Source organism: Trichomonas vaginalis, chromosome IV, assembly GCF_026262505.1.
Source record: "Trichomonas vaginalis G3 chromosome IV, whole genome shotgun sequence".
NCBI classification, from domain to species: Eukaryota; Parabasalia; order Trichomonadida; family Trichomonadidae; genus Trichomonas; species Trichomonas vaginalis.
The window spans coordinates 5,290,624-5,311,749 of NC_067206.1; the positions used below are offsets into that span (position 1 = coordinate 5,290,624).

The 21,126-nt window shown below is 31.0% G+C and overlaps 2 protein-coding genes and 2 pseudogenes across 4 annotated transcripts, besides 11 other annotated features; 3 read left to right on the forward strand and 1 right to left on the reverse strand.

Moving 5' to 3' along the window:
• Positions 1-667: 667 nt before the first annotated feature.
• Positions 668-704: a mobile genetic element.
• Positions 668-704: a terminal%2Cinverted (terminal inverted repeat of Banshee-A3 transposon ID:TVAGG3_0034270).
• Positions 705-1,291: 587 nt separating this feature from the next.
• On the reverse strand, positions 1,292-2,638 carry TVAGG3_0034280 (uncharacterized protein; the record flags this gene model as incomplete). The annotated part of the gene is made up of 1 exon (XM_001297985.2): positions 1,481-2,623. One exon carries the CDS (start codon positions 2,621-2,623, stop codon positions 1,481-1,483), a length of 1,143 nt encoding a protein of 380 aa, XP_001297986.2.
• Positions 2,639-3,607: 969 nt separating this feature from the next.
• Positions 3,608-4,029: a mobile genetic element.
• An 839-nt stretch (positions 4,030-4,868) lies between these two features.
• Positions 4,869-6,862, forward strand: TVAGG3_0034300 (annotated as a pseudogene). The gene has a single exon. A coding segment is annotated over exon 1 (1,994 nt).
• Positions 6,863-7,214: 352 nt separating this feature from the next.
• Positions 7,215-11,982: a mobile genetic element.
• TVAGG3_0034320 (protein of unknown function, DUF4106 family) lies at positions 7,930-8,265 on the forward strand (the record flags this gene model as incomplete). The annotated part of the gene is made up of 1 exon (XM_051220534.1): positions 7,930-8,265. One exon carries the CDS (start codon positions 7,930-7,932, stop codon positions 8,263-8,265), a length of 336 nt encoding a protein of 111 aa, XP_051105520.1.
• Positions 8,639-9,936, forward strand: TVAGG3_0034330 (annotated as a pseudogene). Its single transcript has one exon. A coding segment is annotated over exon 1 (1,298 nt).
• Positions 11,983-14,919: 2,937 nt separating the features above from the next.
• Positions 14,920-16,675: a mobile genetic element.
• An 82-nt stretch (positions 16,676-16,757) lies between these two features.
• Positions 16,758-16,795: a terminal%2Cinverted (terminal inverted repeat of MuDR-5_TvMULE4 transposon ID:TVAGG3_0034350).
• Positions 16,758-17,831: a mobile genetic element.
• Positions 17,794-17,831: a terminal%2Cinverted (terminal inverted repeat of MuDR-5_TvMULE4 transposon ID:TVAGG3_0034350).
• Positions 17,832-19,108: 1,277 nt separating this feature from the next.
• Positions 19,109-19,138: a terminal%2Cinverted (terminal inverted repeat of MuDR-2_TvMULE3 transposon ID:TVAGG3_0034360).
• Positions 19,109-21,078: a mobile genetic element.
• Positions 21,051-21,078: a terminal%2Cinverted (terminal inverted repeat of MuDR-2_TvMULE3 transposon ID:TVAGG3_0034360).
• Positions 21,079-21,126: the final 48 nt, after the last annotated feature.

The following is a 21,126-nucleotide window of genomic DNA, read 5'->3' on the forward strand; positions in this document are numbered from 1 at the left end:
TATATAAATTCTATTAAAATGGATTTGATCCAAAAAAATATAAAACCAAAAATAATTGTTATAATTTAAATGAAGAAGTAATTTAAAACGATTTTATTTATGATCAAATTTTATATTATTTTTTGGATCAAATCCATTTTAATAGAATTTATATACTATTCATCTATTAGTAAACACTACCGTATATTATTTTTAAGCTATCTTATTTTTGAACTTTTATTCAAATCTTTGGTCGCAAGAAGAATTGCATGATAAATAAAAACATTTAATCAAAGTCAATTTTATTTTTCATATTCAAATGGACTGAGTGTTAACATTTAACATTTTTTGCTAATTGTCGTCAAAAATTAGGCGTAAAGCAAAAATTGATATTTCATATGGTTTTATGATAGATAAGCATTATATTCCCACTCATTATATTCGTAAATTTTGAGGTTTATCCTTCGCTTTTAAGATCATTGAATTTGATTTTTATATAAATAGTTATATTTAGAAAATAATATGAGTTTATGTGATATTATTTTTCAGAAGATTTCATTCTATATGCCTATGAAAAGTACTCTCAAAACTAACTTTTTCCTAATTATAATTAAATCTAGAATATTGTATTATGCTTAGTATTATTTCATTTTTCTCATTCAATTTAGAATTTACAAATGTCAAAAAATTGAGAGCTGTCACTTTTGATGAATTTCTGTTTATTACAGTATGATGAAAACTGGAGCATTGTAAAAGAGTATATCCGTGATTATACTCTTGGAGACGATTGCGTTTTTAATAAGAATGGAAATATCTTAACTTTGCAACTTAACAAGCACAAGTCGAAACAAAAGCCTGTGATTGAAGCATAACCTTGCTAAATTTGAACCTTATTATAAGAAAACAAAAAAAAATTAATTTCATTCAGAAAGATCTTAAAATCCTTAATTGAACCAAAGACATGCAAGCTTATGAGCCAGTTACCACAATTCACGAGCCTTTTCGAAAAGCTTTTAAAGCACAAATTGATTTGTAATGACTGTTTGAGATTACACTTCCAAATGTTATGATTATATTATGTTGAGTAAAATATTGTGAAATACAAAATTTTAGGCTAATTTACCTTTTTATGACAATATTGATGGCAAAAACAGTCTTTTATGTTATAAAAATCATTGCAATTACCTTCGAACTCTTTTATTAACAATACATACAACTTTATAAGAGAGAAGATTACAATCTGAAACGAATGAAAAAATAAAATTTGATCATATGATCTGAACAGGATTTAACAATAATTTTCTTTACTTATCAACAAGCTAAATATGTCTATACTGTCTAATAGTGATAAAAATATCACAATTAAATTTCGGCATCAATATGTATTTGTGGTTTCGGCACAAATAGGTATATGCACTCAATGGCGTTATAAAAGTATGTGCTCTGATAAAAATTAACTGAAAATACTTTGATATTGAAAAATAAGAACAAAACATTTTATTCATGGATTAAGATGAGGAGTGATATAAATTCTACAGTTTTGGGGTCTGACACCATCCTTGGGCCTTGTGCAGAGTAGTTTGCCAACCCATTCTAATTTATCATTCGTATAGATTTTACAATGATTTACTTCACAATCAAAACCACTTGGTCCAACATCTAAATTAATTAAGATGATTCTTTTGAGAATTATTACATTTTCAAGATAGAATGTTAATGAAGGGTGTTTTTCGAAATTTGAATGAGCAACAAAAGTGCATTTTTCAGGAATACCTTTATTTTGCGGTATTAATTGTAGAGGATCTGAAAAATCTGAGCAATTTTCGACAACAACTCTATTAATATCATCACGAACAACATATTCATCCTTTTCATTTATTAAACCCACTGAGCCAAGTCCAAAAACGTTTGGATTACCGTAATTGCTTAATACTTCAATTGTAATTTTTCTGACTTTGAAAACAGGAAAACATCCGTATTTATCAACTGGTGCCATTGAATTAGGAGCAAGTTGCGGGAAGATCTGTTGAATAAATTGCATTGATTGAGAAGATTTAATACTTCCTCCTTCTTGCGCTCTTGTGCGTATATCTTTTCCAAATCCTTTTGGTATTTCCTCTTTGCCGATTAATGTTTTGCCACTGTAGATTTCTATATCTTTTATTGATTCATCTAAATTTTCCTGAGGATTCCATATTCTTATAAAAGATGGAGATTGATGTTTTTGGAATACAAATATAATTGAGAATGTATCATCTTCATCTGGTGGCCAATTAATTCTCCACATGTCTTCATTTGGTTTAACAATATCTCCATTAAGCTTTTGTAGAAAATTTTCATCAGTTTTTGGTACTGACATCATTTTAATAGGATTTATTGAGCGTCTCGTGTTTGATAAAAATTGCATATAAGAGCAACAGATATGAGTTGGATTTCCCCAGTTAGATAAAATCTTAACTGTGAATATTTCGTTATCTTCGCTGTCAAGAATATCTGTTTGCGTTAAATCTATTGGTTCTAATGTTTTTAAGCGAAAAGAACCTGAGCTTGAGATCTTCGGCTTAGAAGCAACTTGAAGTATGGGTGATTTCAGTTTGAATGGATTGATTTTTTTATTACTTGGAATTGGCCTAATATGAAACATGAAAAGATAATTTTGAGAGGGTTATTTTAATGATGCATTTAAATTTTTCAGAGTATAAACGTTGATTCGCTAAATATTCATACAAAAGGATTTATAATTTTTTAAGTTTAAACTTTATCCATTTTTACGATACTATTTTGTATTGTATTCAATCACAAAACATTTTTATATACTTATTAAATCCGAAAATTGAACAACCTTGATCGAAAACAATATTTATCATTTCGTTATGTATTCATATAATAATTCGTTATCTCAAAATTTGTTTCAAAAATCTAATTATCAATTCAAAATTACTTTTTAGAAAATTATTTGTCACATTTTATTTTCTTTTTCTGTTGCTTCTTAAAATCATTCTTATTTGCTCCTCCACATTAATGAATTCAATAGGTTCACTGCCAATAAATATTACAGATTTCAGAGTTAATGCATTCCAATCTAAAGTATTGATATGCAAAAACATCATACTGTTTCTAAAGTTTGCAACAATTTATTACACTATCACAATTATATCAGCTCTGAGGTGTAGAAATCTTAATTCTTAACAGGATGTCAAAATATTTCATATTCATATAAAATATTTATCAAATTCTTTCTTTTGTGTTTGATTTACCAATGAGTTTATTTGTGTGTTTGGTTTGGGACAAATATACTAATTAATTGTTTTCAAATAAATTTGAAAAATCTCAGACATGATAATTATAGTTTTGAATATACATAGACTACAAAAATTATAGATATAGTTTGATATATTTTTCACTATCACATCCATAGATCTAACTTCATATAAAGCAGAATGCGTTCATCCGAAAGATGATGCTCTCATTGAAGTTTTTAAAAAGACGACGCATTCTGAAGAACAATTTGATTATAATCTTATTCTGAGATTCCATACCACTAACCGTGATACCTTACATGTTTGTTATCAAGAAGGTGAGGCAGAAGTCTTTCCTGATTAATGGCTAACCTTGGAAACATAAAAAAGGGCGCGTAAAGGGTTGGCGTCCTAAGGCGTCCTGATGTAAACTATTCAATTTTTGAGAAGTTTACACCATAATTGAATAGTTTATGGCGTCCTGAGAGGAGATTTCAATGGGTATGGCGTCCTAAAAAATAGAAGAAAATGATTTTTTTCTCGATTTTTCTAGAAATTGAATTTTTTAAAAAAGAAAAAAATCAAAACTTATACATTCAAGAAAGACTATAAATGAAGATTTTTCTATTTTTTTTTTCATTCTAAAACATCTTTTTTTGGATAATTTTTTTTAATAAATATGTAAGAAAGATTGAAGAAAAAGTAAATTTACTTTAAGAAAATTCGTTTTACATGATGTAAGACCCATAACAACTATAAATATTCAATTATTTAAAATAAAAAAAGAAAAACAGATTAAATGTATCTCACAATACCACTTGATTAAGACACTCTTTCTTCTTTTTGCGTCACGATCAAGTTTAATTTCCGCGATATTCGCAATATCTTGAGCTATTTCTAATAAGAATGGATGTTTCACATCTGCACCAAACAAGTTACTCAATTGATTCCAAGCATCACTTGTGTCTTTTTTGAAACCTTCCATTCTTTTTCCGATTCTAATTACTTCGTCAAGCACTGGATACAACCCTGATGATTGGTAGCACACAGATATTTGATCTACATGTTTTCATGAATGTGAAACTACGTAATCAGTTATTGCTTGAATACTTTTAATGGCGAATTCAGTCGTTGGATCGCTAGATGCAGCTGTATCGATAATAGTGATCAATTCATTCTGGATTTTTCGTACAGCTGTTAAACTTTTCTGCATTGTTCAGTTTTGAAATGACTTTTTAGCCAATATAATTGAAAAGAGGTGAAAGAATTTTTTATTATAAATTATTAATGTACTACTAAATCTAATGATTTCTTTATATTTTAAAATTGAATACTCAGAAATCTTGATCAGAATCCCTCATTTATGATCCAGGAAAAAAAAAAAAGGTAGTGGGGCCTCCAGGCACTTCGTGCCCTCTAGCCCTGAAGATGTTTAGTATAACTTTGTCCGGACAAGTAAGGGTCTATCGTCGCTACAGGAAAAGTTACAGGCGTTCCAAGGAAGTATACTTTGAGAAGCCTTTTCCCCTTATAGAATGAGATAGGACGGTTATTTTACAAAACTGACAACACTTTGACCGAGTAGTTTTTTGTGCTGAACAATAGTGTCATATAAACATCTGTCAAAACCGCTTTTTAACTTCACTTAAAATGCCACGTAAGCTACGTAAGAATATACGTAAAGAGGAAGGGAGCATTGAAACATCCAATAGTAAAACTAACACCACAACAACAGTTGCAACAACAAATGATGAATGACCCCACTATGCTGCAACAAATGTCAAGCAACCCTATGCTTTTAAACCGAGTTATTGGTGCACAGAGTGGGGGTTTAAGAGCGGCACTTTTAGCGAAAATGGCAGGCTATGGTGGAGCTGCAGACGGAACAGCTTATAACCCTCAAAGTCAAATGAATTTGAGTTCACTCAAAAATCAAATAACAGATGTCAAAAAGTCAAACATAGACATACAGAAACAAATAAGTGAAAACGAAAAGAAACTAGAATATGACAGACACACAAAGAAACTCAATGAGTTAAACGTAGAGAAAAAGAAGAAAGAAGAACAACTGAAAGAACTAAGTACAGAGGAATATGCGAAAAAAGTGTCAGAAAAAGCAGCAGAAGTAGCAAAAAATGGAACAAGATGTTATAAATTTGAAAAACCATACTACTCAATATAAAGTACTGAAAGATGAAGAGATAAAACAAAAAGCCCTGAAGACATATATGGATAGCGATGAGTATAAAAAAGAAGTTGAAGCAAATATAAAGGCAGAAAAACTTTTACAGTTGCAAAACCAAACCGTACAGTATGAAAACTTAGCACAAGAAAGTAAAAATAACGACGCAGCCATGCAAAAGGCAATGAAAAGCGCAGAATATATAAAAGCTAATAATGACTGGTTAGATGCCCAAGCCAACGCTAAAGCAGCCCAACTTATAGGGTCAATAAGGACAAAAATACAAGCGGATGAAGACAGTTCAAATGAAGCTTTAATGAATGCTGACTTTAAGAACGCCTTCGAAGCTCTTTCATAGTAAGGTGAAACTAGTGAACGACTTCTCATCTGGAAAGAAACTGAAGTCTGAAGGTTTCGACAACGAGTTAAGAGAAGTAGCACAAAATATGACGAAAATAACAGATGCAGCAACGAGACAGGCAGTTCAAAGTGCCTATGACGCCGTTAGAGCAACTGTTGTGGAAAGTCAAGAAAAAGAGTTACAACAGACCAAAACAGACCAGTAAATGCTTTCTTAAAAACGAAAAGTCAGGTAGGACATTATGCTGCAGATGGAACATATGTGCCAGCTGGTGGAACTTATATACCACCAAACCTCCAAGAGAAGCACCTGCACCAGGACTACCTAAAACATTTACATCGTCACATGGACACAGACACAGGCATGCACCAAAACCAAACACAACAACCAACACACAACCAACAGTTCAAAAACACTGCACCACAACCAACAGTTGAAAACACTGCACCACAACCAACAGTTCAAAACACTGCACCACAACCAACAGTTTCAAAACACTGCACCACAACCAACAGTTCAAAACACTGCACCACAACCAACAGTTCAAAACACTGCACAGCAACAACCACAAACAGAGCAAGGACATAAAAGAAGTAGAGAACAAGGAAACCAAGAATTCTTAAAAATGCTTAAGGAAAATTATGGTTACCCAGATACTCTTGACTTTAGTGACAGATATAAAGAAGCTATTAGAAAGTTCAAGGAAGGAAATACTGACCCGAACCTATTTAGCTTTATGGTTCAGCACCAAATGGGATATAATTTCAAACCTGGAAAATACAAGCTCGCTAAGGGATATGATTTAATAGCATATATCATCCAAATGACATGGATGAATTTACTCCGAGATATTTGGTGTCAGAGATAAATGATAATTTCAACTATCTTCATGAAACGCGTAAAAATAGAGACGGAACGAAAGAAGAAAGGGTTATGAATGCGGATGGCTTAAATAGGGAACTTGTTAAAAACGGTCTCGGAATATATGAAATGCCAGCAGATGAGGTACAAGAAACTCCACAGGAAGAAGTTCAGATACAACCAGACATGGAAGAAATAGTTCAGCAACAACAGCTAGAAGAGCCTGAAGGAAACGAACAAGTCCCTCCTTTGGAAACTAACTTCACAGAAACTAGATGAAGATTTGGAACAGCCGAAAATCTTGACCCTCAACAAGAGTATGGGGGGAATATGGAATCTTTCCAAGAGTCTAAGAAAAATTCGGCTGACATAGTAGAAGAATATCGAAAAATGTTCGCCGACATACAAAAGACTCCAACATCAGATGAAATATTCAGCATAGAATGGAAGAACTGAAAGAAAGTGTACGCAATACAACAATCCTTTTTACTTACGACCATATAACGTTCAATCTTTGGCTGAACTCGGTGAAAATAAAAGGTTAAATTTCACCAAAACATATAGAAATGAAACATTGTTTAAAGTTCATTCAGAACCTAACCAATATGGAAACAAACCTACTTTTGTTTCTGCAGACTATGGAACTACAATGAGAATGGGGTCATAAGCTAATCCGGATAGGTGGTTCATAAACTTACAACCTCAATTCCAAGAAGTTGTAGACGCAATGGAAGTGAATGGTGAACCAGATATAGCTGGTATTTTCAGCGCGGCTTTAATGCCATTGAAAGATATGAAACATGCAGATATTTTGGACCAGTATGAAATGAACATGGCTGATGGAAATATAACACCTGACGTTCTAGAAAACATTTATCTCAAAGAACTACACAGAACCATAGAGATGGTATATTTGGTGAAGAGTTTAGAAAGAAAGTTAGGGAGATAGAAGGAAGAGAACCTATTGTACATGACCTTGCAAACGAAAGTTTACAAAATGTCATAAAAAAACTTACTTTGGCAGACAATGAACTGAGAAGGGATGAATATTTAAGAAAACTCAAATGGACAGTACCAAATGAAATGTTAGTATTGAAAAACATGTTCCTTGACAAAATAAAACCAACTACAGAAATAAATGACGCAAGACTGAAACATTGGGTAAAAGCTTTCCCATTCACAAAAGATATTATTGTAACATGGAAAGAAAACCAGAATGGCTACAAAAACATATATTTGGAAACGAGCTTATTCCATATGGACAAGCTCTGTTTGAAGAGCTTGAACCGGAAACTCAGGAAAGAGTCATGCAAACAATACGCGAAGACTCAAATACAAACTATGACAAAATCTTTCTAGGATATAGGTTACCTGAGATGGGCGACCAGAGCCCAAAGGCAAAAAGGACATGGGAAATTTACAACATACTAGGTGAACATGAGGCAAAGATGCAACAACTTGAAGCAGAGGGCAAGTTACCAAAAGCGACACCAAAGAAGAAGAGAAGAGTAGAACAAAGTGAAAATAGTGAAGAAGTAACTTCATCTAGTGAAAGTAGTGGCAATGAAGGAAAAAGAAGAGTTAAAAACTCAGTCAGGAAGAAAGTAAAGCTTGGTACGAGTGGGTTCTATTATGACACATAAATCCAACTATTCTATATTTTTACCCATATGAAATGTACGCCGCTCAGAATATAACGCCAACAGTTTTGGATGCCATGAACGGAAATGTTTCCGAATGGTATAACGAATGCGACAATGCCATTAGAAGGTCAGAAATAGTTCCTGGAACTTACGAATATACAACTGCTGTTTCTTATGGAAACGTAGGTGAGTTTGGAGAAGGTTCTTCAACAACAGTAGATATTGCTTGCGACAGGTTTCATATTATTTCTATTGACAACTCATTCTTAACGTGGAACAAGACATTGAAATAAAACCTTCTGCCAAGTTGTCTGACAAGAAAGGTTGCAATGGAATTTTCTATGTCGGATACCAATATGCTCCAGAAGTTTTCATGGGATATAAGATATATTCTAACTCTGACTTAGTTCAAACAGTAACATGGGCAAACTATGAATGGTTCGCTTTGAGAAACTCAGTACAACCACAAGCTAGAGAACAAACAGACCAGTATGCAAATATTGAGAAAATAAGAAGACTTGACCCTAACGTTCCAGGAGTTTATGTTAACCTTTCTGGACAAACTGCAGCAGCAGTAACCAAAGTAAAACTGAAACTTAGAGTTCCTTTGTCATCTTTCCTCATCTTCAGGTTTTTAAGATACTTGCCAAACTGGGCAGGAAAAATTTCTATTGAACTTACTCCAAGCAAAAATAACTTAGTCATTGCACCAACACAAGACCCATTCACTATTACAGACGTAAAGGGAACAAATCAAACGTCATTCGCCGACTTTTGCAAAGACAAAGTTGACTTAGACTTTGGTTTCTCAAACTTCAACAATGAAGTAAACTATTATTTCAATGCTGCTGGAACTGCTTGGGACCCAGTTAAGTTCACATGCGAAAAATTTGAATGCAAGAGAATAGAAAGCAGACTTGCAGTCTATATGTTGGACCCAGATATTTCAAATGCTTTAGCTGCCAAATATATTGCAGTTCCACTTATGTTCCCTATACACCAAATATCTGTCAAAGACTTTGCAGGTGAAGTTGGAAACCAAAGTGCTGACCCAGGTGCAAGAACAGATATTGCTTTAACAACTGCAATGAAACATGCAGATACTATGTTTGTACTGTTCAGACGAACTATAAATGACTATTCTTGTTTCTACAACCCTGGTATTAAATATCATATAAACATAGATGGCAAATATTATCCAAGAGAAGAATATTCTACAGTTGAGGATATGAGGTCATACAACTTGACATTAGATGCTATGAACTTTAACAACAACTTCACAACAACCATTAACCCTGAAATGCAAAGTTCTATTATGCCATATGTGAAAGTATGGACTCATACAGGAGGTCAAAAAACTCAATATACAAATGGAGACCGTTCAAACTTTGGCTTGGCATTCCATTTGCTGACTCAGAAGACTTTATGGGTGGTATTTCAACTGTTGGTACTGTACAAATACAATATACTGGTGACAGAGACGGTCAGATGAATTGAAAGCAAAGAAGTTTACAAAACCAATAGCACTTTTCACGGAAGATGCTCTTTTGAAGATTCGTTCGATGAAACCTGCTGGGGCTCCTCAGATTGGCATAACGACAGCTTCCATCGAGCAGATTTTGGCAGCAGGTCAGTAAGTTGTTCTTGAACTGACTTCTCTCCGTCAAATATTGACAGTACGCCAGTTTTGACATAATATTGTAAGATAAACTTTCCTTTAGAAATATCTGTAAGTTTTGTTGTTATATTTTTGTCAACGTCAAGAACTTTCACCATTTCAGTTATACAACTTTCTTTGCTTATGGAAATATTTTGGTTCAGCAAATATTGCTATTCTATAACATTTACCATTGTTTGTATAAAGAACTATTCTGTCAATGTATTTGTATTGTTTGTGTGTGTAAACTTTGTTCTGCTTCAATTCGAAGAGATACTCGAATAACGTCCATCTTTTATTCTAAGTAAAATGTCATTTCCGAAAAATAGAAGCGTAAGTGTTTCAAAAGGTTTAATGGCGGTGGCAGATGTGAAGTTAAATTCACCAACTCAAACAAACAGTCAAAGTGTTGTTGTCAATGTCAAAGACAGAGATGTTGAAGTGGGGAAACCATACGAAGACAAAGATGGTATAACAATTGTTCCTGTAAAAGAACAACCAACATATCCTGAAGTTAGCAGAGACTTAAGTTCTGTGCAGATATTCGAAACGACTACCAACAACTGAAAGACAAACTTCAAACTCAGGAGAAGATTTGTCAAGCTTTAGGTATAATGTTAAACTTGGTCGAACACAACCCTGTAAAAGTGAACTCATATGTCATTGCACCCATGAAGTTTTGAAAGAACTATTGAAACTTTTGACAGAGGCAGACGATATAAACATCAAAGAAATAGAACCCGACATTAGTTGCTGTGTGTTTCATATAATGTCATTGACAAGATATACGTTTATGAAAGGAGGTGAAACGTTGAACTTAAAGTATAGTTTCCCAGACGTCATAAAAATATTTGACGACCACAACATTTCATTAAAATTTATTTGCTAAGTAAAAATGTCAAAACTTCTTGAAAGATGTTTGAAGAAAAATAATATAGACTTTATTTCATGTAAAGGACTTTACACACTTTTGAACGATATGAAAGACCCTGTTTTGTTTGTTCGTGTAGACAAAGGAAAGTTCTATGTCTTTACAAAATATTTGAACTTCTTAGACAGAGAACTTCAAGAAACGCCATGTGAAAGTTTAGATGAAGTTCTTCTCCACTTTCAGAAAAACTTTTAAATATATATAAATGGCAGAAGATATAATGGTTTATACTATTACGACTAAAAACCCTGAGTCATATAATTTATAACAACAAACTTACAAAGTCCTCAAGGACGGTATTGTAAACTAACTTTAAACACAATGACGACTAAAGCCTGTTTTGCTCTTTTGACACAGAAGACTTTATTGTTGTGAATGGTAAAAAATACTCCTTTGAAGATACTTACTCAGATATACCACAACAGGTTTTGTTGACTTATTTAATACTTTAAGGACGGGTGTAACATGTGCTGCAACTAGAGCAGGTTTCATTATGTTTGGATGTCCGACTGAGTTTACTATAAACGATATGAGCTATAATACAAAACTTATTTCTGGTTTTACTACCAACAGTTTCCTATAACAGGAAAAGGTGTCATACAAGGAATGTCTATTCCATTGACATTAAGCACACCAATCTTATATATTGTTTCAAACTTAGGTTCAAAGTGTTATTCGAATGTCGACAGAAACTATTATGACCAAAAGATACTTATGCGTATAAACAATACTTTCTCTGCTGGTTTGCCTATTGTTCATTCGAATGCAGAATTTTCAACCTTAGTGAACTCAAACACTTTGGCAAGTATAACGTTGACATTAGTTGACGCAAACTTTGTTCCTGTAAAACTTTTAGTCCTATGTATATTGTCAATGACGGCAGAAAGTTTCGAATTGGAAGATGCAACTGGTGAAGTATTGTATTACAAGAACAACTTCAACAACAAATAGCTCAAGAACAAAATGCAACAAATGGAACAACAAAGTCAAGAATAAAAAAAATATTTTTTTATTTTATAAAAATGTACAGAATAGATGTTTCAGATTTTTATGACTTCCAAGCATTCAGAAATATGTGTCCATTTAGAGACTATAACAAAGCAGTCGAGAATTTGAAACGTTTAGTCATAATTTATTCGACAAAAGCGTTTATTTTCAGCATACAAAATGATTATTATGCGTATTAAAAATTAATCAGTAATTTTACTATTGCAATGATCAACCTCGATCACGATTGTTCATTTCAGTTGCTTGCTTGCGGAATTATCTGCTTTTTATGTTTTTTGATATAAAATCAAATTTTTCCGTAGAAAATAGCTTCTTATTGTAAATTCGTTTTAATATCTGTACGATTTACGAATTAAAAGTTTGTTTGATATAAATAAATTCTAAATGAGCGATGACATTTTGATAAAATGTCGTAAAATCGAAATCGCTTTCATTTTACTGCTTTCTGTATTCTGGGAAATTTCTCAAAAGTTGTTTTTTATGTAATAATTATGTTGGAACGGCGACCACAAATCGTTTATTTTTTGAATTTTTGACTGATTTTTGATCGTAAGATAAAATGGCGACTCGGAATAATATGACGAATTGCATTTATTAGATAGAATTGGATAAAGTAGCATCGAGTAGTTTGAGCGTGAATTCGAATTAGATTATCTGAAAATTATTAGCTTTTCTAAAGTAGATCGATATATATGATGCGTAATATTCATATTCGTATGTATGTTATAGCGAGCTTTCGAGTGTTTCCTTGAGAATTATCTTGATACTGAAAAAAAAATGGAGAAATTTCTAATGAAATTGATCCATTTTGTTTGTCTTAGCAAGGATATGCCAAGAGTAAAGCACTTCAAGTAATGACCTACAATATCATAAAATTTTGAATTTTAACTGGAAGAAAATACAATATTTGTAAGACCATTACCACAGATATAAGAGTCTGTTAATAATTTTGGTAACTGAGACTAACGGTGCGAGGTGATTTGCAATAACTTCTATTTAGCTTTTAAGCTCTACCTTGGCGGCTAGGAAATCGTTTGATGGTATCGCTAGGATGAGTAGTTGTATAATTGTTAAAAAATATATCAAATAAGATAAATAAACTTTTCAACCAAAGATCCTTCACTGTATAGTGCACATTTCATGTTCAATTTTCGTTATTCAGCATTTAATGTGATCCACGCAATTTGAACGTTAATAACTTATGCACTAACTGAAAAAAAATAAAAAATTATAAAAAATTTCGATCAAAATCTACTCTGACTGTTTCATTTTTGATTACTATTATTTGTCGCAGCATTTCAAAGCAAAACATTAATATTAGTAAATATGTGGTATGTTATAGCTCAAGGCAATGAACCAAAATTCCAAAACCATAATTCAATCGGCAAACAAGCCAAAACAAGAAATTTATTTACTACGAAAATGTGTTTAATATTGCTTCCCATTCATTCAGATCAGTTAATTTTTCGATACAAAGGCAATTTAAATATTATCAAATTTGAAACTTAAAATAAGTCATCGAAAAAGTACCTAAAATGGTAAAACCATGAAAGAATCTATCTTTATTGTCTTTCATGTAATGTAAAAAGAAAAATCAGAAACATTTTTTCAAACTTTCTAGAAAGTTCGCTAACTACGATCTTCTAATTAATACTCTTTCTTTAGAAATCTCTGTATTGATAAAAGAAGTCTATTAATTTTGAAAAATTAGATAACAAGATTTAATTATGAAATATCAAGCTATCTGTTATCGGATTGCAAATTCTTCTTACTAAAGTAGATATTTGTCTATAACTTGCTTATTGAAAACTTTAATATGAGAATGTAAGTTCAAAAACTACCATATAAAGCTCGATTTAGAGTAATACTAAAGAAGTGTATTGATTACTTTGCATATTTAATCTAATATTAACTGCATATACAATGATATTTTTAGTTTATTCTAATTGAGATATGAAAGAGTTGAATCAAAGTCAAATCGGATTTCGAAATATAATTGTCTTTAAGAAATTGAAACATGAAGTTACTTTGAATGTTTAAACGAACGTAATTTGTAGCAAATGAGAAAACAATCTATGTTTGTAATTAGCTTTGATGAATTTAGGATCATTAGATCTATAATGCTATAGAATTTATTCGAAAATAAAAACATAAGTACGAATTTAACAAACAAAATTAAAAATAATATTGATATAATCAAAGTATCATTTTTGAACGCGGATTTGTAAGGGAGGTATATACGATAGCTCAGATGGGGTAAACATTTGAGCCCTATTGAGTAAACTCAACCAACTCAAATATTGAAACTCTTCTTCTTTCTTTTTGATTTGGCGTTCTTTTAGTGGATCATCTGCTCGATCTTTAACAGAAGTATTCCATCTATTTTTCACTAGTGTATCATTTCTTCCTGGAAGAAATTTTGAAATGTCTGCTCATCTGTTTCCTAGTAATTTCTGTTGTTGAGCTAAAATTACGTCTTCATTATATGTCCAAGGCCCTTTATTAATATTTGGATTTAAATGATTATGCCAACGTTCTCGGCATTGTTTTGCTGATCTTCCTGAGAGTTGTTGACATAGTACTGCCCAATTTTTCGGTCCATTTTGTAATACAAAATTAACGATAATCTGATCTTCATCCCTCATGAAAGGAGTCTTCGTAACTGGGTCAGTTGTTTTCTTTTTCGTGCGAGTACGTGAATTTTCTGAAACACGCATCAAGATTTGGTTAGGACAAAAATGATAGTCAAGTGACATGTTAATGGCAAAGTGTTAGAAAATACAGCTTTACCCTTTGAATGTGTATAGTTTTTTTGAGACCCTTCAATTGTTGCAGTTAATGTGAAATCAGATTAAATGGGAAGATAAAGGTTTATATAGTGATAATTCTTTTCCCATGTATTCTCACAAAATTCAATTAATTTTGTATCGTTTTTAATTATATGATATAAATATATACCAATAGTTTTATAATATAAATTTGATAAAACGCAGAATTGAGTAATTATTTTCCATTTAACGTATATTTTACATGTAATCATATATGTGTGTTAATCAGTGGGGAGAAGCTTCCTAAACTTTTTAATCCCATAAATATGGTCATTATCTGGAATAAAGAGTTAAGCGTCATATGTCACTTTTTGTACTAAGGAAACATCGACTTTATGCGTTATGACTTTTCGATGAGGAAACAAGTGTTCACGTATTATAAACTTCCTTATTCCAATAAACCGACCCTAAACATAATTAATTCTAAGCATGATAATGGTCTCTTTTCTATGATAACCAAATCAATTTGGTTATCATAGTAAAGCACCAAAAACTGGAATAGGAATCGGCAATATGGAATCATGAAGCAACTCGGATAAAATAAATATGGAACATTCATACATCCATTCCCTATTTTTAACCATATTATATTTTCAAACAAAATTCTCGTACTATTTTCAATAAAATTTGCATAACCTTGTTATTACTCTTAGGCGAAAGATGATTTTAATGTTAATTTTATAGAAGAACTTTTAATGCATAATAAAATAACCATTTCCTATAAATTTAGACTTAAAACGTGACAATAAACAAGCTTTAGTCTAGAAATTAATTTTCTACTACTATAAATGCATCTTTATCTTTAATTAGAAAAAAATTTATCAATTTTATTATCCAGATGAAAAAAGAAGTGACATATGATATTTTATCTAATTTAAAATCTTTATTGATTGTTTTTAAAAACTTTGCATTTTGTATGAGTATTTCATGTTTAAATCAGTATAAATACGCAAAATACTTATGAAATTCCAGCTGTTATTCAGTACTATTCATTTTTCAGCAATCATTAACTGTGGAAGAGTATGGCAAACGTTCGATAATGATCATGTATACTCAGATCATCAAAGATGAATTAAAGTCAATGCAGGGAAATGGATAATCCGATTAAAAACCCCAAAAAGGAAAAAGATATTATTGAACGTCTCCAAAATGGTTAGTACTAAGCTCTTTCCTGATGATTGAATATTCTTTCATATTTTTGTATATTGTAAGGGATTTTCTCCCAAATATATAATACCTTCCTTATAAACGATCTACTTTCTTTGAATACAAGTATAATTTTACATTTTAGGAAAAAAATTTATTTTTTCAAATTTATCTTATAACAATAGAGATTTATATATGTGTGTGTCAATATAGGCTTTAGTGGTATAAAATTGGGTAGATTTTGTTTTATTTTGAGTAAAAAATTCAAAAAATACTACCTCATTTTGCGTGCAAAGGAATAGTCAGAGCTATTTAATAACATTTTACGAATGAACTATGGAATTACTATAACTTTTGAAGAAATTTTAAAGTTAATAGAAGATTGTATTTTAGAAATCAGCTAAAAGAATGATGTGCATGCATCAAGCGTTAAAGTATCCTAATCAGAATATAGTAATATACAATGATTAGCAAAGCAGATTTGAATCGGCAAGAAGAGTTGCTTAAAAAATCAGTTGAGTCTTCTCTAGTTTCCACACTGCCTATTCCTGTTTAAGTGCAGTTATTCCTATTCCAGTTTTTGGTGCTTTACTATGATAACCAAATTGATTTGGTTATCATAGAAAAGAGACCATTATCATGCTTAGAATTAATTATGTTTAGGGTCGGTTTATTGGAATAAGGAAGTTTATAATACGTGAACACTTGTTTCCTCATCGAAAAGTCATAACGCATAAAGTCGATGTTTCCTGAGTACAAAAAGTGACATATGACGCTTAACTCTTTATTCCAGATAATGACCATATTTATGGGATTAAAAAGTTTAGGAAGCTTCTCCCCAGTAATAATACACCAAAAATTTTTGAATATTAATTGAATAAATTAAAAAGTGGTGACATACAGAATTTTCTTAGAATAATTGGAGTGGGGGACAAACTCGCCCATTGTCACTTTTTCATTAACCTTAAACTTGTAATTTTCATTATTTTTAATTAACCTTATTTCTTTCCCAATTCCTGATTTATTTTATTCACTTACTATTAAAAGTCACATTTTAATAAAATATAATAATTTATTTATAGCATTTTTTACTATACTGTAATAAAAAATTAATTATAATAAATTAAATGTTTATTAAATCAAATGTTTTCTTTGCAATAATATTTTTAATGTTGAGTAAACAATGTTGGGATCAAGTGTATCATTTTTCGGACCTTTCTGAACAGCTTCAAGCATACTGATGCATTCGACTTTTTTAAATTGTGTCATTTTTCGAAATCTCTTGTGACTTTTTTGATAACTTTAACACTTCTCTCTGAATCCAAGCCTTTAATTTGCACTTAATCAGGAATGAAGGAACAACACTGGAATATAACTCGATGACAAGTTCATCGAGTCGAAGATTTGGTTGTACACCACTTGTATGTGCCGGATACCATTGTTTCAAATTTTTTCTGAAATTAACTTTAAAAGTACTAAGTAAGATCATGAGATATAGCAATATATGTTTAAACCAACTTATATTTTGGTTGTACACCACTTGTATGTGCCGGATACCATTGTGTCAAATTTTTTCTGAAATTAACTTTAAAAGTACTAAGTAAGATCATGAGATATAGCAATATATGTTTAAACCAACTTATATTTTGGTTGTACACCACTTGTATGTGCCGGATACCATTGTGTCAAATTTTTTCTGAAATTAACTTTAAAAGTACTAAGTAAGATCATGAGATATAGCAATATATGTTTAAACCAACTTATATTTTGGTTGTACACCACTTGTATGTGCCGGATACCATTGTGTCAAATTTTTTCTGAAATTAACTTTAAAAGTACTAAGTAAGATCATTTATTTTTGCATAATATAATGCCAATATGGTTTCTTTTGATTTTATTTCATTTATAAGCAAATCAGATTTACCCAAAAACTCCACTCCATAAGCGTTCATTTGCTAAATTAAAAAGTGACAATGGGCTAGTCTGTCCCTTTCTCGAATAATTGTTCTTGATTGTTGGTTTTAGTCTACAAAAAAAATCAATTAAAAACAGTTATTATTATTGAGAAATTAATAACTATCATATGAACATGGTATCTTACGAAAAAGCAATCCATATTTTAAGAAAAAAAAATATCAAATTGATATTTTGCATTTAGTCAAACAAAAGAATTTCCAACATTTAGACAATGGATTTTGTGATCTCATTTTAATTGGAAAATAATTAATTTTAATAATCATAGCATGATTTGTTATAAAACTTCATATAAATGAGGGAAATGCATTATATTTAAGTTTTATATTGGTCCATTTACAGTGTATATTGTTTGTCAACATATTAATGGGAAAATTTATTAATATTTGTTAGAAATTGGGTGTCTCTATGAGCCAAAATATTTATTAATTTTAATCATATCCAAACTTTTATTATGATAAGAAACGTCTCTTAGAAATACTTGAGATAATCTGAAACAACTAAAAATATGTTAAATTTAGATGCCTTGTTAATTAATGTTATTAGATTCCCGTAGATTATCCATACTTTTGGGCTTTTATTATTATTAATTTGTTAAATTCGAAATGAAATTATCAAGAATTAAAAGCATCGATTTATCGAATATGTGAACTTTTTGGAATCATTTTAATTTTTAAACTATATTCTTAAATAATAATAAAAAAAAACATTATATTAGACTGCACCAAATAAGAGATAGATATGACATTATAATAATAAACGTTTTAGAATCGGATTCAAGAAACAGTTTTCGTAGGATAAAGGCAAATCCTAAAAGATCTCATAAGTTAATATTTTCTTTATTGGTAATTATAGTTGTTATATCGATCTTATTTAAAAATAAAGGCAATGTACAAGAACTCGTGATTGTATATTCTATCCTGATTTGATTTTGTAATCACAAGAATATGTAAAGTCTATGATAGTAATCCTTCTAATTGATTTAGCAAGCCAAGCGTTCATACGTTTTGATAGAATCTGTTGAAGTGAAACAATGTATTCAGAGGGCTTTAATCAATTCTTGATAAAGTATCAATATCTATGTTAATTTTATTTCTTTTCCTCAATTAGATCGAATGAATTGAAGGATCTTTGTACAATGATATTTTCATTGTAAGTAACTTTTTTTGTCGAAAATAAAATTATTTTACTTGAAAGGTTGTCACGTTTTTAGAAAGCCAAAAAAATGCATTAGTGAAGCTCTTTGATCCGGTTGGATATTCTGGATTTCATTTGATTTTAAGGGTAATTATAGATGTAGAGTATATAAGAATTTCCGAAAAAGTGACACCCAAAAAGTGACACTTTCAATAGGGAGTAACACTTAAAAAGTGACAATTTAAAATTCACAATAAATAAAAATAATAAATTTTTTAGTCTATTAAATTATTCTTTTCTTTGAAATCCTCTAAAAATTCTTCGAAATGTTCTAAAATATAATCTGGAGAATTATAACAAAATTCATTAATTTCTAACATATACGTATCTAACAATTCATTTGGAATTTCAAACGATCTTAAATATGTAATTGAATTTTGTATCTTCTCATTTATTTGAGAAAGTTTTTCTTCAGCATTTTCCAATAAAAATCTTAATGGATTCAAATTGGCTTCTTGATTCTGAACAAAATTTAATACTTGGTATAAACGTGATTGAACTTCTCTTTTCAATTTTGTTTTATAATCTGTCAATCGAGGCTCGCGAATTCTAATTGAAGGAATAAAACCTGTTTGAAGTAAATCGTTTTTAATACGATAAAAGTAATTGGGTGCAACTTCTTCTAAAAGATTTTTGACAAAAAACATCAATTCTTTGATTTTTAACGCAGCCAAAATCGTGATATTTTATCTTTTTAAATAAAGATTCAGAAACGTTATTCACAACGGTTAATTCATTTGGTCTGGCAGCGGCTATCCACATCATAGCCAACAATTCCTTATACAAAATTCAAAAAATTGGGTGCAATCAGAACTGATTGCACCCAAGTTTTTGAACTTTCTTGAGGGAATTAAAGGGTGAGAGATTTATAGTCTATCTATATATCTCCCACCCTCTAATTCCCTCCTGACAGCGGAAACTTTGTCTGAATGTTAAACTATTCAGACAAAGTTTCCCACTGTTTGCGAAGGAATTGTTGGCTATGATGTACTGATCATGAATCAGTACATCATAGCCAACAATTCCTTATATAAAGTTCAAAAACTTGGGTGCAATCAGTTCTGATTGCACCCAAGTTTTGAACTTTCTTGAGGGAATGGAAGAGTAAGAGGTATACATTATGAATATATACCTCTTACCCTTCCATTCCCTCTCTGACAGCGGGAAACTTTGTCTGAATGTTAAACTATTCAGACAAAGTTTCCCGCTGTCAGCGAAAGAATTGTTCCATCTGGTGCATAGAGTGTGAATCTATGCACCAAATGGAGCAAGTCCCTCGCGAAATTGCCCAAACTTGCGTCGCATTTCAAAGATTGCGACCCAAATTTTGGCGATTTCTAGTAGAGATGGATTATTTTGAGTCACTGACCTATATGCAGTGGCTCAAAGGGCTCCATCTCTACTTTGAAGCAAGGAAACTTTCCTCGAAATTTTGATAATTTGAAGAAAGTTTTCAAGCAATTAACAAAGGATTACTCGCTATGAGGTAAAAATTCTAGATTTTCACCTCATAGCGAGAGCTTCCCTTTCATTGCTTGAAAACTTTCCCCAGCTTCAAAATTGGGGAAAGGGCTGTAAAGTCGACTCCGATACCAGCAGGTACCAGAGTATTTAAAAGAGAAGCCCTCGTACGAGTTTCTATGAAGACCTTCTCATTCAAGAAGATCTTAATAGAAAATCGTACGAGGCATTGGAAACTCGCGTCTGGTACATGTTGGTACCAGAGTGTTTGAGATTTGAAGACTCTGGTACTAACATGTACCAGAATTTATGATGAATTTAAGATGGACCATTATAAAATGGTAGCGGTTTGTTTCAAAAAAATTTAGATGAGATTTGCATAGATATAGATTATATGATTTATACATATGAAAAATAATATATAAAAATATAATTTTGAGATAATTATGTAAATAATATTTTAAATATTTGAATTTGAGGTATAATTTTATAGTAAAATATATTATAAAGAGTATTTATATAAATATTGTAAAATAATATAAGTAATAAAAATTGAGACCCCCTCCCTGTTTTTGATGTTTTGTCACTTTTTCGGTAATTCTTATTGTTTCTATAGATGTATCTTCACCAATGATACTCGAACTCGAATCAAAAATATG